This window comes from Chamaea fasciata, unplaced genomic scaffold, assembly GCF_029207755.1.
Source record: "Chamaea fasciata isolate MVZ Bird 193981 ecotype frontalis unplaced genomic scaffold, bChaFas1.0.hap1 SCAF_1, whole genome shotgun sequence".
Lineage (NCBI taxonomy): Eukaryota > Metazoa > Chordata > Aves > Passeriformes > Sylviidae > Chamaea > Chamaea fasciata.
In genome coordinates, this window is record NW_027094086.1 from 107,276,495 (window position 1) to 107,292,033 (window position 15,539).

At 35.2% G+C, this 15,539-nt stretch overlaps 1 protein-coding gene across 9 annotated transcripts in view; it reads right to left on the minus strand.

Moving 5' to 3' along the window:
• The window catches only part of BBS9 (Bardet-Biedl syndrome 9), a 286,092-nt gene that overhangs the window by 229,579 nt on the left and 40,974 nt on the right, over window positions 1–15,539 (minus strand). For all 9 annotated transcript variants that reach the window (XM_066192448.1, XM_066192439.1, XM_066192413.1 and 6 more), the window contains one exon: window positions 2,982–3,163. In XM_066192448.1, coding sequence (XP_066048545.1) covers window positions 2,982–3,163 — 182 coding nt within the window. The remainder of the gene's footprint in view (window positions 1–2,981; window positions 3,164–15,539) is intronic.

Here is a 15,539-nt window from a genome sequence, read left to right on the forward strand (position 1 = left end):
TTCATTTTGCTCAGAGAGAAATGCCTCCCTTTACTACAAGAGATAAAAGCAAAACATAAACATATTTCTCCAATACCACCTAGAAAAGAACTTTAGGCCTGTTTCATACTGCCACAATAGCAAAGAACAGGTCCTGCTATTACATATAACTCAGCACGGTCCATTCTTTTTCTATCCCTTCTTAACCATTTCTCTTCTGGTTGCTTCTTCAAGCCAACTTTGATGCAACCTCTATGATACAGTCATTTTTCTATTAGAAGTACAAGAGAGATCACAATCAAAGTTTACATATAAGTATCAGCTTTTTGTTAATATTAAACTGAGCCAAAATACATATGTTTAATCACTTACGTCAACCAGACTGATGCAAGTAACATTAGATTTAAGTTAGTATAACAGTTAAGATTTTAAAATATTTCATCAGTTTATACTCTAAATCCTTATTCTTTGAAATGTATAAAACAGCTTAAGTTCAACAGTTTAATGGTCAGCACTGGACAGAAATACAAGACATTTATGGAAATAACTACTCTAAGGTTTTTTTAATACGATGACCTAACTCTAAATACCTTCCACGTTTGAAAGTCAAAATGAAACAAAGAAAAATTATTTCCATATAAGGGTAGGTATTTTCAAAACAACACAAGCTCTGACTGCACAAGCATGAATTCAAAAGACAAAGTCAACAGGTCATTTTAAAGATTGTGCTAAGGAGTAACTTAATGGAACCAAGGTTCAAGTTAAAGTTTAAAGAAAAAAAAGCCAAAATAAAACAAAGCCAAAACATCCATAATTGACAGGTATTCTTCATAAGTAAAATGTTTTGTTGTATAAAAAGGTTCTCGTACAAGTTTTACATCCAGTTAAAGCCAAATAAAACATCATTAGGGCATCTCTCCACAACAAAAAGAGCATTCATAAAAACCTCATCTGAAAACACCACTTAGATCAGATTAGACAAATTGAGGAAGAAAAGGAAATTAAGAAAGAAGAATCGTGAAAAAATAAAAAAATATTCATAGCAAATTTAACATTCACACCATGACAGTTATTACAAAATTTTAAAAGGACAGCCACAGATCCTTTCTCTCTCCTTAGATCTTCCAGACAACATGTTGAAACTAATAAGCTGAAGTTGATTCACTTCAAATGGATTTGTTCTTTCCATCACGTTTTTCTTTCTTTTGGTTATGATAGACAAAATTGTCAAATACCTATAAGGATGAACTGTGGTAAAAATCAGTGGAATTTATCCACATCTATATGCTTAAATAACACATTACTGGATTCAGAAAATTAAAATTCTGATATAAGTCTACCATGATACATGTAATTACAAAACAAAGATGTCTTTGTGTTGTAGAATCAAACTCATGCCTGCAGATAAATAATTTTTACTTTCTAGGAATTTCAACTGTGAGGTTTTTCACTCTTTTTTTCACATAGAAAAACCATGACTATTTCCTTAATGCATTTTAAGAACATGCTACCTATCATCAAGGAAAAAAATTAATTTGCTCTTTCTATTTGTTGAAAATCTTTCCATAGCTTCCTGTAAAATCACATGTTTCCAATTGCCTGCACAAGCCAGGATGTTTAAAAACACAGTTATGAAAACATAAACTTTGAAGGATCTCTGTAGAAATTATGTGCCCTTACTTGAATAAAATCAATGCAAGTTATTAGCAATGTATATAAATTCCAGAATTTATCATCATCAGATATGTCACTCTGTTCCATAAATGTGCTTTTGAATAGTTAAACCAATGGAAAATTTGCTTTTAAAAAAGTCATTTTTTGTTAATTTCATAACTTAAAAAGTCATTTGTATTAATAAATAGAATTTGGCAATACTTTTACTCTCTCTGAAGCCGAACTACATCAGGTTGTTGAAATTCTTCAAGTTTTCTTGCCCTTGGGTAGTCCATGCACTGTCAGTCTTTATTCTGAATCCTTGCACTACGGAGAATTATCTGCAACCTGATGTAAGCATCTTTAACTTTCTGTCTTGGTTTAGGAAGACAGGTATCTGCTAGGTAAAATTACAATCAGAGGCTTTTTGGCAAAGATTTGGGAAATAGGAATAGCAGTTCTTTACTAGTATGTAATACAAAGCAAACAAACACAAAAAAAAACTTTTTCCCCACCAAACAACTACAGCATTAATGACAAACGACAACAGTACCAAGAACCTTGAGGGCTTTGTTTCACAAAACCCAGGGCAGTTTGGTTTTGGTGTCCCTGCAGGATCCTCAGAGCACCAAGCTGAAACAGTGGAAAAAAGTCCCGGGCTGGTAGCTGGGATGGCAGGGTGTCCCGGCAGGCAGGGGCAGGATGTCCCGGCAGCGCAGGGGGTGCAGGGTCACGCTGCAGCAAGAGGAGCAGCGCCGAAGAAGCCGAAGGCGAGGCAGAAAGCAGCTCAGCTTCTGCGAGTGGCAGAGAAAACTCAGGATTCAGGTCGAACCGGTGATAGTAGATTTCTTAGGACTGGATCTTTTTGGCCACAGTGAAACTCCTCCAGCCAGCAACAGCCGTTCTTCGCTCGGCGTGCTTTGCGGCGGCTGAGATCCTCGAGGAGCGGCAGACACGCGTCTCCCCGAACGCCGGAAAAAGAAAAGCCCGCAGCTGCCTCAAACTTTGTCTTTTATCTGCGTTATCTCCCCCTTCCACCTTTTGTTTACCTTTTTGTTTTAGTTAAGTACTCTCAAGTATCCAACACTTGGTCTCTTTGGTAACTTGTGGGGAAAAAATTCTTTAGAGAAAGAAGGAACAAACCTAACCCCCAACACCTTCCAACAACATTATGAAAATACAAAGAAAAAAACCCTTTATCCAAGGGCTTGACCATCTAGGATTTATTTATTTATTTTTCTTAAATACTAAATTTTCTACAGAAATGTAACTATGAGTAAAGTCTGAAAATAAAATATTTTAAAGTGCTAAAAAAATATGTAAAAATATAGAATGAGAAAGAAGTATACCTTGTGTTTTTGTGGCCTCCCTGATAATTTTCTGAAGCTCTTTCATTTCAGCATTCATTTCTTCATAGTTTATTTCCCTAGAATCCACTTTAGGAGCCTGGAAGAGTGAAGGATCAGTTCCAAGGTATGAACATTGAAGATGGCCATCATCACTCAGAGTGACTATAACACCCTTCAAGTCTCTGCACAAAAAAACATAAAGCTTCCTAAGAAATTGGGAAGACTCACAGAAGCAATAACATTAATAACAATACTTATTCCTTAATTCAGATGTCTTCATTAATATTACTCCCACTCGGTGCAATCATACCTAAGAATGTCCTAGATGACTAAAGGGCCCTCAGAATCTGTGAATCTGTACAATCAGAAGAGGTAATGGAAAGGGTCAGAACAAGCAAGTTGAATAGACCAGACAGTTGTAACCTATTTATTCATCTAAGTCTTTTGAAGTTGCAATATTTAGGTTACTACGCAGGGAAAGGAATTTGCTAAATGGAATAGAAGGGAAAGGGAAGAGGAAAGAGGGGTTTTGAAGAAATCATGAACAGATGGAAGATGCTCACACAGAAGACAGCTTTAGGGCTTTGATGGTATCAATAGCTCCCCTAACCAATTCTTTGGCTGCTATTGCAGCTACTGTGCTGGCTTCAAACCCTGGCTGGCTGTTCCCTGCAGTATCCATCTGAAAGGAAACCACATAGATTCAGAGCATTCCCCTTACACTCCTCAGAATCAATACAAGTGAGTGCTTTCTTAGCTACACTATAGTCTCTTTTCTTTCCAGGGAAAAGTACTTCATTGCTCCTACAAAAACATCACTTGTTTTGTTTATCTGATCCATACAATACAAACGCAAGATTTAGGAAAAGTATTTAATAAACTATGAGACAGTAGGGACTACTGCTAGCATTTTACTGAATTTGAAGCTTATTCCTAACAGAAGATGAAACTGAACAGTAAAGACCAGCACAGAAGTTAACAGCAAATGCTAGGAGCATAAATTTTCACTTTATTTTTTTTTATGCCTACTTTTAATTAAATTAAAAGACTCTATCCACTTTCATGATCACAATGTTACACATTCATGCCAGTAATTTGCTCTTACTCCGTCCTTAGAATACCTTATAGCAGATACTGCCTTTGCATCAAACACAACTGCCATAAAAAGCAAAGGTAGATCAAATTTAATTCTTAGATATAAAAACTGATTTGGACAAGAAGGTCTAATTCACTATCACACTAATTAAACCCTTGTAAAATACTGAATTTATGTAAGAGTTCAAGCTATAACTCATACAGAATTAATGAAAATTCTTTTAACTTACACACACTGACACCTTTCAAATGCCTCCACTAGTACAATAAAAAGGCAGATAGCTAGGTAAAAGAAATAAAATTCTCTCTGCTTTCCTACACAGTCCTGTTGCATGGCTCCAGAACACACAGATAGGAAACCTCAACCCAAAATTTGCCATGGTATTAGTAATTACAAAAGCCATCAGATGTCACAGATTAATTTTGACCACTGATGGTCCATCTGTACTGTTAGAAATGTCTTTTTACAGCACACTAAGGCCACAATCCCAGTGGATTTTGATTACCTACGTAAAATCAATGGTTTTACAGCTGCCATCAAATAATCTGGAAAAACTATGCTGTAGCGGAGATCATCTGAACTCTGTATAGTTATAACTGTACACAGGAATAAAGACCCTACTGGGCACCATACAAATAAGTAGTTGCTGTAGGTAAGATTAAACTTTCTCTTTCTACAGAAAGCAACTGTTACTGGGCGAAAGAAATAAATCTCCTTGTTTAATTATGAATGTACGGAAACTGCTTGTGAGGGTTTTTTGGACAACAGGTACCTCCAGTCAGCCCTTCACTGAAGCTGGAACATGCAAATCTGAACTGCCTTCTGAAACAGAACACACATAAAAGGGCTCAAACACAAAGTTCCCCTTATCTACCATATAAGCTCATCTTAAAGAGAAACAGTCATCCTCTTGGGACTACTGCTTACTGCAACAGAAAAGCTTCCATCTACCACTGCAATTTTTAACATGCAATTTTTCAGCATGCCCTACCAAAAAGGTAACAGGAAGCTGTCATTGTACAGCTGGAGATGCCAAGACTCTCCCAACAAATACTTGAAGAAAAGAAAGTGGACGACTTAATACTGATTTTCAACTTACATATCCAGTACCTGTGCTAGCAGCCATCCTGTGAACATCATGATCTTTTTGTGACCTGTGAGCTTGGGGCTTGCAGCCTAAAGGGACTTTCTGATAAACCGTAAACTATCAGCAGGAATGAGTCCTGGTTTCTCTCACTACTTGAATATTTATTGTTGACTATAGTTGGTTTCCTTGCTCAAGACTGGGTCTGTTGCTTTAAATACATGCAGAGCTGCCCATCCTAATTTTCTTATGTGCAAAAAGCTCTGTAGAACACAAACCTGTGCTACATTTACAGAATTGTGGATGGCACATGAAACAAATACATTGGGCTAACCCTGAGCTCTCCTATATGAGCAATGCTAAGAGACAGACTATTATGAATATTTGCACCATAACACAATCTTAATAAGGCACACAAATAACACCTAATATACAGGATTTTGTCAATGCCTGCCAAATACTTGCAAGGAGCTTTGCCATATTGGTCAGGGGTGCAGCAAAGGCTTTAAAAATGGGGCATTGTAGAGGCAGATGCTAGCATGCTACCAAATACACTGCCCCACTCTTTGCTATCAAATTATAGCAAATAATTACTTGCTTTTTTCTTTAAAGGGGTGAGAGGGTACAACAAGAGAAACAGCATCAGAAGCTTTTTCTACAACTGGAGAAAGAAAACTACTGAAAACAAGACAATTTCTAGAATTGTCCAGCAATGGCTTTGGATGATCTTAAATATTTTTTCCCAAAGGTATGCACCTGTTAATCTACTAAAGAAAGATCCAGAAGGACATCTGAATGTAAATCAAAAGTGCATGAAGAAATACAGCTACAAAGTTAGCAATAAATCTTTGATGACATACTACTAAGGTATAATACATTCAAAAGTGGCTTGTAAATACAGCCCTTGCTATACATCTCTAAGCCGGCAGTTATCTGCACCTAATCAGTCTATCAAATAAGACCCATTTAAATCAATGAGGTGATTTACCTGTGTAAATTATGCTTGGCTTAACTTCTGAGTCAGCATTACAGAATGCACATTCAGAAACTCTACCTCAAAATGAACTCTTTTCAAACAGCTTTTCTGATAGTCATGGCATCCTTGAAGTCCACACTATCTCAGAGACAAAAGCATTAGCTTAAGAAAGCAGCATTGCAAATTACACTTTTCCTTTGCTTCAGTTAGCGTTCTGCTTGGTGCCAAGAAGATTGTTCAACATGAAACATACGTAAGTATAAAAAAGCCTTTCTCAGTAATCTTTCCTTGTTAAAAGTGGTCCACGAATTTGCACATCAATAGAAACAATAAGAAAAATATGGCTAAGCAGTTCTAATATATTTTTAGAATACCTTCATTTCTCTGTTGGAATGTTTGTCAGCCAGTCAAAATTGCATTATTTTCTCAATCTTTTTTTTAACAGTGGTTAAAGACAGCAAGGGGAAGGGAAGCATATTTAACAGTTTTATTGTAGTTTCCCCACAGCTACTGCTCTCACACAACATCCCTGCAAATACCATTACTTCATTTGGCACATTTTGCATACAATCTGGAATTTCAATTACTTGTTAAATTTCTTTTATTGTAAGGTTTTGGGGTTTTTTACTATGCATCACACAATAGCCAGAGTAATAGTAAACCTAAGGGGACATTTTAACAGTGAGGAACTCAAAGTATAAAACAAATTATTTTGATATCTAAAATAACTTTACAGTACAAAGCAGTTCCTACACACATATGGTAATAATTTGAAAAACTATCTTTTATTGGATTCTGGGTAATAATAATGGCATATGCTTTTTGTAGGTCTTCTCTTACTAAACAAATTGCTCACAACATAGTTCTTGAAGAAATTAAAATACTTTGTATGTTTCCAGTTATATAATACCAAACTGATCACTTAAACAATTGATTTAGAAGTTGAATCTGTAGTTCTGAGTTTTACTTGAACGACACATGCTAAACTTTGGACAACTCTTAGGATAAGGTCTGGTTATTGACACCATTTGCAGCTTTAATTATTTATATTTATAATAGCTCATAAAATTTCTACCTCAATTTCAGAATTAGTCTTAATTGCTATTACTCAAACCAACCAAGATTCTCTGCAATACTACTTTCCGTTCCTTATCGATAATGTATTATTTAAAAACTACTAAATTAGGAAACTAATTCCTGGAATTGAGCTCAAGCATTTTGAATCCATTTCTCTCCTCATTTTATCACCCTCTGAGGTAATTATAGGCAAGAGCATACCTCAATAGCACTTTTTAGTTCAGTGCTTTTGAAAACCTAAATTATTCTAAGTTCACTACCATTTCAGTGTCATTTTAAGCTGTAACTACATGAAGTATTTGACAAAACACTGAAGGAAGATCGGATTAAGAGTACCTAACTGTAAGAATTTTCTAACATGAACAAATTGGAATAAAAGTAAAAAGGCCATCTTACTCTTATTAAACACATACTAAAAACTCTCAAGTACCCCCACAGCTGAATTATTCAAAGTACATCCAGTATGACTCAATGCAAGCAACTACTGATACCTAATTGTCCTGCACATGTATGGAGCACTCTTTGAAATCCTTTCCTCATTAAAAAAAAAATCCTGGTTCAACTTACATTAGAAGTAATGCTCATGTGTGTAAACTTTCCCCATTCTGCTATTACACATGAAAACAGACAATCAAATTATTCTTAAAAATTAGAATACTTTTTAAACTATTTATATTATATATTTAACATGCTTTCCACACTCTGCAGAGGGCATGCAAACAAATAATGTAAATATAGTACTCAAATATAATTGTTTAACAATATGTAGTTTTATTAAATAGCATAAAGTGGCTGCTTTACAGAAAAGCATTCTTTTTCCTTCCAATTTGTATGATATCTTAGGATGGATGAATTTAAGAGAATACCAGATACTAATATAGTTTAAAAAATTATGAAATACATGCAAGAAGAAGAGGGAAATGAAACATGATTTTATCTTGATAACCAATGGAAAAGCCGTTAAAAAATAGGAGTTATGACTAGAACAACAGGGTAACATTTATCACCTCTTATAAACACTGAAATGCAGAGAGTCAGAAGTAAGTAAAACCTGAATGTGGCCACCTTAAATGGCTGAAGAATTCTCCACCTTTCAAATCCTGTATGGGTACTTTTGTTCCCTACTTGTGAATGAAGACATCGCCACAAGCAACTTTACTTGGTGACACTACACAGCAAAACAACAAACTAGCTAGCACCAGGACAAACTCTCACCAGGCTTTAGCTTTTGTGATTCTCGTGTAGTTTTCTCTTTGAAAGAGACTCCTTGCCTAAAATGCCATCCAGCAACCAAATAAAAAGAAGTATTTTCTTTCAAACAAAACAAAACAAAAAAAAAGGAAATTGACTGCTTTTATATTTACTGCCAAGTTAAAACCAAGCACTATTCACAGAAGTTTGGGAAGGGGATGCTTTCTGCCAGAGCACTACTGCCACCTGCGGGGCAGCAGAGCTTTCATACAGGTGAGCCCTGAGAGCTACCACATCACATTATGTCATCACATTATGTGCAGCAGGTGTGGGTTTTGTTGTTTGTTTGTTTGTTTGTGGGTTTGTTTTTTTTTTTTTTTTTTTTACCAGGGGTAATATAACAGTTTAACAGTCATTTCCTTGGCACAGGGGAATCTTACCAGGCTGATATCAACAATGTATGCCCTGGGACAGACATCCCTGCACGGGACAACCTTCTGGTCCCTCCAGGCAGGGAACACACACACACCACACACTAACACAGGCAGGCTAGGCATGAAATTTAAGCTCATGCTACTAAAGTTGCACACAAAATGCAAAATTTTATCTAAAGGATTAATCAACTTTGTTTCTTGTTGTTTTAAATGCAAAATCAAAACTATTTCAGAAGCAACAAAAGTTTTATTTAAAAATTACAGCAGATAGCTATCCAAAATGCAGTTTTAAAGTAAAATTTGTCACCAAGTAGAATAAAAACATAATATTCAGAGTGAGGACACTGGCCTCCAGAAATACATGTTCTTGCTTTAAGCAAAAAAATAGAAAGAGCACTGGAGTACAATGTATTAAAGGAAAAATACACAATTTACACATAGCATTTCTTAGTATCACGGTTCCATATCTAAGACAGTGGCATTAGCAGAATTGAAAATGAACGTGAGGACTGACAAGCAAATCTGATTACTTTAGTAAGAGAGCAGCCTATATGACAGAGCTCTAAATTATAAGAAACAAGAGAAATTGCATTGTGATTTCTCTGTGACAGTACCAGCGTTAGCAACAAGAAAAAAAGTAAGACCAACTGTGACACATTTAAAATATGTCCACGCTTCATTCTCTCTTAGAGCATATTTCTGCATTTGCACTTCCTACATATGAAATCTACAGTCTGTTTCAAGTCCAAGGTCCCCACTAGCAGACAGGTATATAACAGCTTTCAAAGGCTCAAAGGCTGTACTAACAGCTATGCCATGTGAATTTAGGATAGGGAGAACCTCAAAAGTTTATCCTTCCTCTAAGCTTTCCCTTCTCCCACTTCAAGATGGTAGTTAGAGTCCATATCACTTCAGGCAAGCTGGAGAGGCCCACAGGAGCTCAGCTTCCAACATAAAAGAGATGGAAGGGGCTTCACTGATAAAATCTACACTCCAGTAAGTTTCACTCTAGTAAGTTTATCATCTTAGAAAAATTTTATTTTTAATGGTTGGCTTCCTATAAGATATTACTGGGAGATACACAAGGGAAATTAGACTATGCAGAGATTATAAAGATGTTAACAAGAATAACCACAACGTGTCTTTAAAACAGATTTATTCTGAAAGCTTAAAGAATTACATAAATTTAAAACACTCAACTCAAATTAGTTTACATCTCTTTCTCCTCACAGTTGCCTGCAAGTTTCAAAATTCACCAGCATTTCAGTAAGGAAAAAGTGTGCACACTTTCTACTATCACTTTTAACAATATTTATAATCGTGGCCTCACCCTGTCTAGTAAAGAACAAAGCTGCTTTTTCAAAGCATCTCTAGCACTTTGCACTGCTTGCTGCCTCTCAGTTCTACAGCTTGACATAAATGTCCTATGTGCTCCTCTTTGTATGAAAAGTCTTTCAGCTTAATAGCATAGTAATCAAGACATTCAAAATCAGCAGACTGAAAGTTTTCATAAAACTGTTTTTCAAACAAGACATCCAGCACTTTCATACTTTCATGGGTAGAGTGTCAGAATACATCCATAAACTCCAACCCACTGCTCAATAACCTGCTCCAAGACTGAGGGTTCAGAACCTGATACAAGTATAGTGGGTTAACCAAAAAAAAAAAAAAAAACACAAAAAAAAAAACCACAAACAAACAAACAAAAAAAACAGTAACAACAAAAACACACAAAACAAAACACAAAAAAAATTCTATTTGTTTAAACACAAGGATCTTATTTAAAATACTTTGCCTTCGTGTTCTTGAGAATTCCCACTTTTAAGGTTTTCTCTAGAACCATGAAGGTAGAAATATTTTAAGTATTATGCTAAAGTTGAAACCCATACAAAATCATATGACTGTAAAAAGTAAGGTCTTTTAAGAAGCAAATACGTGACATGCAATAAAATTAGGAGAATTGGCAATATGGGCATGTACTTAGCATCATACAGTAAACACCATTCGAAGCTAGCTTGCTAGCAAAGCCAGTCCTGAATCACAGTATGCTGGACATAGTATGTTGCAAATCTATGTCTTTCATGATCAGAATACTACTAAAGTAAAAGAAATACAATCACATTCATATTTTGTGGCTAGGATACACATATTAAATTTATCTCCTCAAAAGACCTTTGAAAAGGGTCGTATTTTCTTCTGCCATCTCTCAAAAATCCAGTGGCAAATCAGCGATGAGAAAAACAGATGCATTTTTTTTTCCTTTTTCCCTTAAAAACATTTCTTTAAAATGCAATTATGTTTAAGTAGAAAGATTCTAGAAATCTCTGCATTTAACTTCTCAGATCAGGCAACATTCTTACAGAACACTCAAATAAAAATTTATATATATACATGTATATAAGTGAACAGTTCATACCGTATGTCATAACTGGCATTGCCTCTATTACAGTACTACTATACAGAAAGGGAAAACCTTTCAACAAACTATAAAGTTTGATTCCTGCAGTTTTCTTTCCATAAAACTGTGTAATAAGTGCTACATTTTGCTGGGTTTATATGTAAGTTTTGCCATTTTTATACAGTGATTCTTTAACAGTTGTGGTAGCTGTGGTGATGTCAGTTATAATAAGGAATAACAGATGGGCTGGAACAAAGAACAAAGTACTTTCAAGTATCTGGAAAGCTAAAAAATTCAATGAGGCGAGTTTGATTTTGACTCCACCCACTATTACCATATATGTGGTTACACTTTTACACCTTATATACTTAATTCAACTACAATATTTCTCCATGTTTTTTCCAGTTAAATTCAATTCCTGTTACTTTTCTACTGTTTGGAGCTACATATAAAGCATGTCCATCTGACCACCAAGGATACTATAATTATGTATTATTTTTTCTTTTGCTAGAAAAAAGTTTTAAATTCAAGTTCATATTTGAACCAGACTGATACTTTCTCACTTACAAATTGATTGCAAATTTTAATATTCTTTTAAATTCAAACACTTATTAACATGATTACATAGAAAATTAATTTTCAGTCCTTTCATAATCAAATAGTCTCTGCTTCTTTATGATTTAGGCAATGGGAAAGACTCATACAAGCACAGTATTACAAATTTTAGATGTAATAATTCACTTTATTTTGTCTTATAAGTCATAAGAAAATTAGACACCACTATAGCAACTTAAATCAATAATTTTTTAGTGATTCAGTAAGCTGCAGTATTTGCCGCATCTCAGCCTACACAATGCAACCTTAAAGTAATAAATTTTAGCCTCAAATTCAGCAAAATCAAATACAAAACTGTATATGACAAAAAAATTAACACCAATAGCCCATGGATAGCTTGTTTTAAGAGATGGCTGATTCATATATTACCATCTGACACAGTCATAACGGGCTCATGTTTCATGTACCACTGAGTTCAGGCACAACCCCAACACCCAAGATGGCAGTCATCATACTTGGAGAAGCAGCATTAGCAATTCACAGACAGAAACCAATTCTTGATTACAAACCGAGCAAAACAGAATCAGTGGTGATTCTGTGGGACCCTATGATATATTTATAGGATCACTGTTCTGAATAAACTTAGGCAGACTTGAAGTTCATAAAGAGCTGAAGTGTGGATAAAGTTTGCTAAGTAACCCTGTTTGTCATCTTGAACATATAAAGTCTACTTTATTTCCTGACTTTTCAACAGTTTCATTCTTCTAAAAAGAAAATATATTTTTCCCCATCTCAAATAATGAAAATCTAGTTACCAGCTTAACTCAAGCTAAAAGGTTGAGTGATGGAAATTTAATATTTTAAGAAACTCAGAAATTCTAATTCTTGGGAGGTGATAAATTACTTCCGCATAAAAAAACCTTTCCAGACTTCTTTATATTTCCTCTTCAGAAAACACACTGTTCCACTACCACCAAGTAAAATTATATTTATCTGTCAAATAAATGAAAGTGAAAACAAATATTCTAGCTACTTTCATTAACTTGTCTATACCTGTCAACCCCAGGTAATAAAAGCAACTTCACCATTTACAAGGCACATCCATATTATGTGGTTTATTCTTTTCAAGAATCTTTCTTCCATGAAGAACAGTCCTGCCCAGAGATACAGCGTTACTTACAACAAAACAAAATTGGCTACTGTATTCTAATTCCCAGACGTAGCTCCTAAAGGCAAGAGGCACTAAATATGTAAAGCATCCAATTAACTATAGACAAGTATGACAATCAATCACATATGCTGAGTTGGAAGGGACCCACAAGAGTCCAGCTTCTGACCCTGCAGAGGACAGCAGTGTGCCCAACTGACTATATAAAACCACAGGTTCTGAAGTAATGGGTCACAAATGTGAGAAATTAAATCACAATTTACCATATTCAGAACAGGTGACTTACCCCAAGCACAAACTCACAAATCTCTGCCTCACTTCAGTGGCTCTAATTTTTTTCTTTCGGGTATTACTAACCTAATTCTAATGTGGCTGAAGGGGAAAGTATCCCTCATTCAAACATTACGTTTCCTGATAAACTGGTGCCTTAAGTACTGAGAGTCCCCAGTAGAACAGAGATGGAAGAAATCTCTTACCCACAACACATCCCCTAAAGTTTAAGGTCGGCTTCCTGTTAGAACTACGTTGATAAATTCCACATGGAATCAACATTTTCTTGCCATATGGATACCACCCGACTTAATTTCTTGGTGGGCAGTCAAAAGTACAAATAAGAAAATTAGAGACATCATGAAACACTGATTTGAAGAAAAGAGGTATTTGAGCAAGTCTGCAGTCTGTTTCGTTTTAAAAGAAAAAAGTCAGGCTACCTTTTTGCATTCACAGGCTTATCAAATATAACTTGAAGACTGTATACAAACAAAACCAAGAAATAAAGTGGAGAGTAGTGAACTTTAAAAATGTTCAGAAGAAAAAAAAGTCCCCAGTTTAAAGGCTTCATGCTTTCCTGTGGCAAAACATAGGTTCATAAGTTGGTAGTAAAAACAGAAACCCCTTTCCAGAGAGTACATCCAAACTCTATATGTGTGTATATATAATACTCTATGTGTTCTAACTCAACTCACACTGGCATTTCAGACATTTGTGACAAATATCCCAGAGGCTGGCAACACAAGCTATTTTGCTTCAGACTGAATGCACCTGAACATAATGTTCTAGTTTCAGGCCAACCAGGACAGTGTAATTAATACTCAGTGCAATCAATCAGACATTAAAAGATATACTCCTAGAAACAGCTCTGCCAAATGTCAAATAAATAGAAAAGTAGTTGTCTAGGGATTACAATCAACTCCAATGACCTTTTGTGGTCAAGCACATGGAGACAGAATAATTCAGATACAGAAAACAAATATGACTTGTGATGGGCTCATAAAAAGTGACAAGAGAAAGAAAGAGACAGAGAGAGAGAAATCTTAGCACATCTCAAGAAGCATCAACAAGGGATGATTTCATGGCATTTATAGCCCATAAGTGTGAGAGAGAGTGATCATCGAACTTCCTTTGCAAAGGAGATGTGGAGGTAACAAAGAAGGTTTTAGAGAAGAGGTCTTTCAGGAAACAGAAAAGGGTAAGAAAAAAGGGAATGGACTTTAAGGTCAATTCTTAGAAGATATTTACATAATTATGATGGATACCAAGTAAATACTGCTGCTTACAACTAGTATTAGCAACACAAATTTTGAGCAGAGTAGGAATTCTTGTCATTCCTTTGTGTAACTTTCCTAGATTTCAACTGCAGCATATGAACAGTTTCTTTTCAAATCACTCTAGAAAGGTTTGGAAAGGGCTGTTTGTAGATTTGGTGCAGTGATGTTTGGGGGTTTTTAAACAACTCAGGCAGAACACCTAAACCATTTTCTTCAACGGTTTCAGTTTCAGTGAGAATGTGTTTGCAGAGCCATAACTTGAAGGAAAACAACACAGGGCAATCAAAAACAACTGTACAAGCAAGTTTATTCATTCCCCTGAAATGAATTTTATCTTCAGGGAAGATAAATTTGTGCTGAGACAAAGACATAAGCAGTTCAAATTAATTGAAACTGTCAGTCTAAGTGGTTACACTTCTGAAGCAATCCAGGCAGTGTGAAATATGTAGGAGTCCCCTTGACATTAAAAATACGACAGTAACAGTAAACTGTTACTGCAACCGTAACTAATATATATTAACAGAACCAGAATATAAACTTCCAACAAAATAAGGGACAAACTTCTGTAACAATTACTAGAACTGAACTTCCAGTTCAGTGGCTAGTTATAGAGATATGTAGGAAAAACCCAGAATTTTTCCTGCAGTTCAAGGCAAAAGGCAGTTCAAGGCTTCCTGATCACAAGCTTTTATAGCAAATTTTCAACATCTTAAAAGACAGCATTCAGGTTTTAACAGAAGGCAAAAAAGTGTAATTTAACAGCTTAAAAATGCATAACTTTTAGAGTGCAGAAACATCTAAAAAGTGTTCTAAGTGACCACTTATCCTTGATTCTATTTTTTTCTTCCATGTTTCTGAAAATGTGATGGAAATCAAGCAGTTTGTACTGGAATTTAATCTCAAATGTTGTAGTATATTATTATATTTATCTATATACTGCTATTGCAATAGAGAAATAGTATATTACATGTTATTTTAAGAGGAAAAATCAATTCATAAACAAGAAGGAGGGGCATTCACTGGAATCACAAG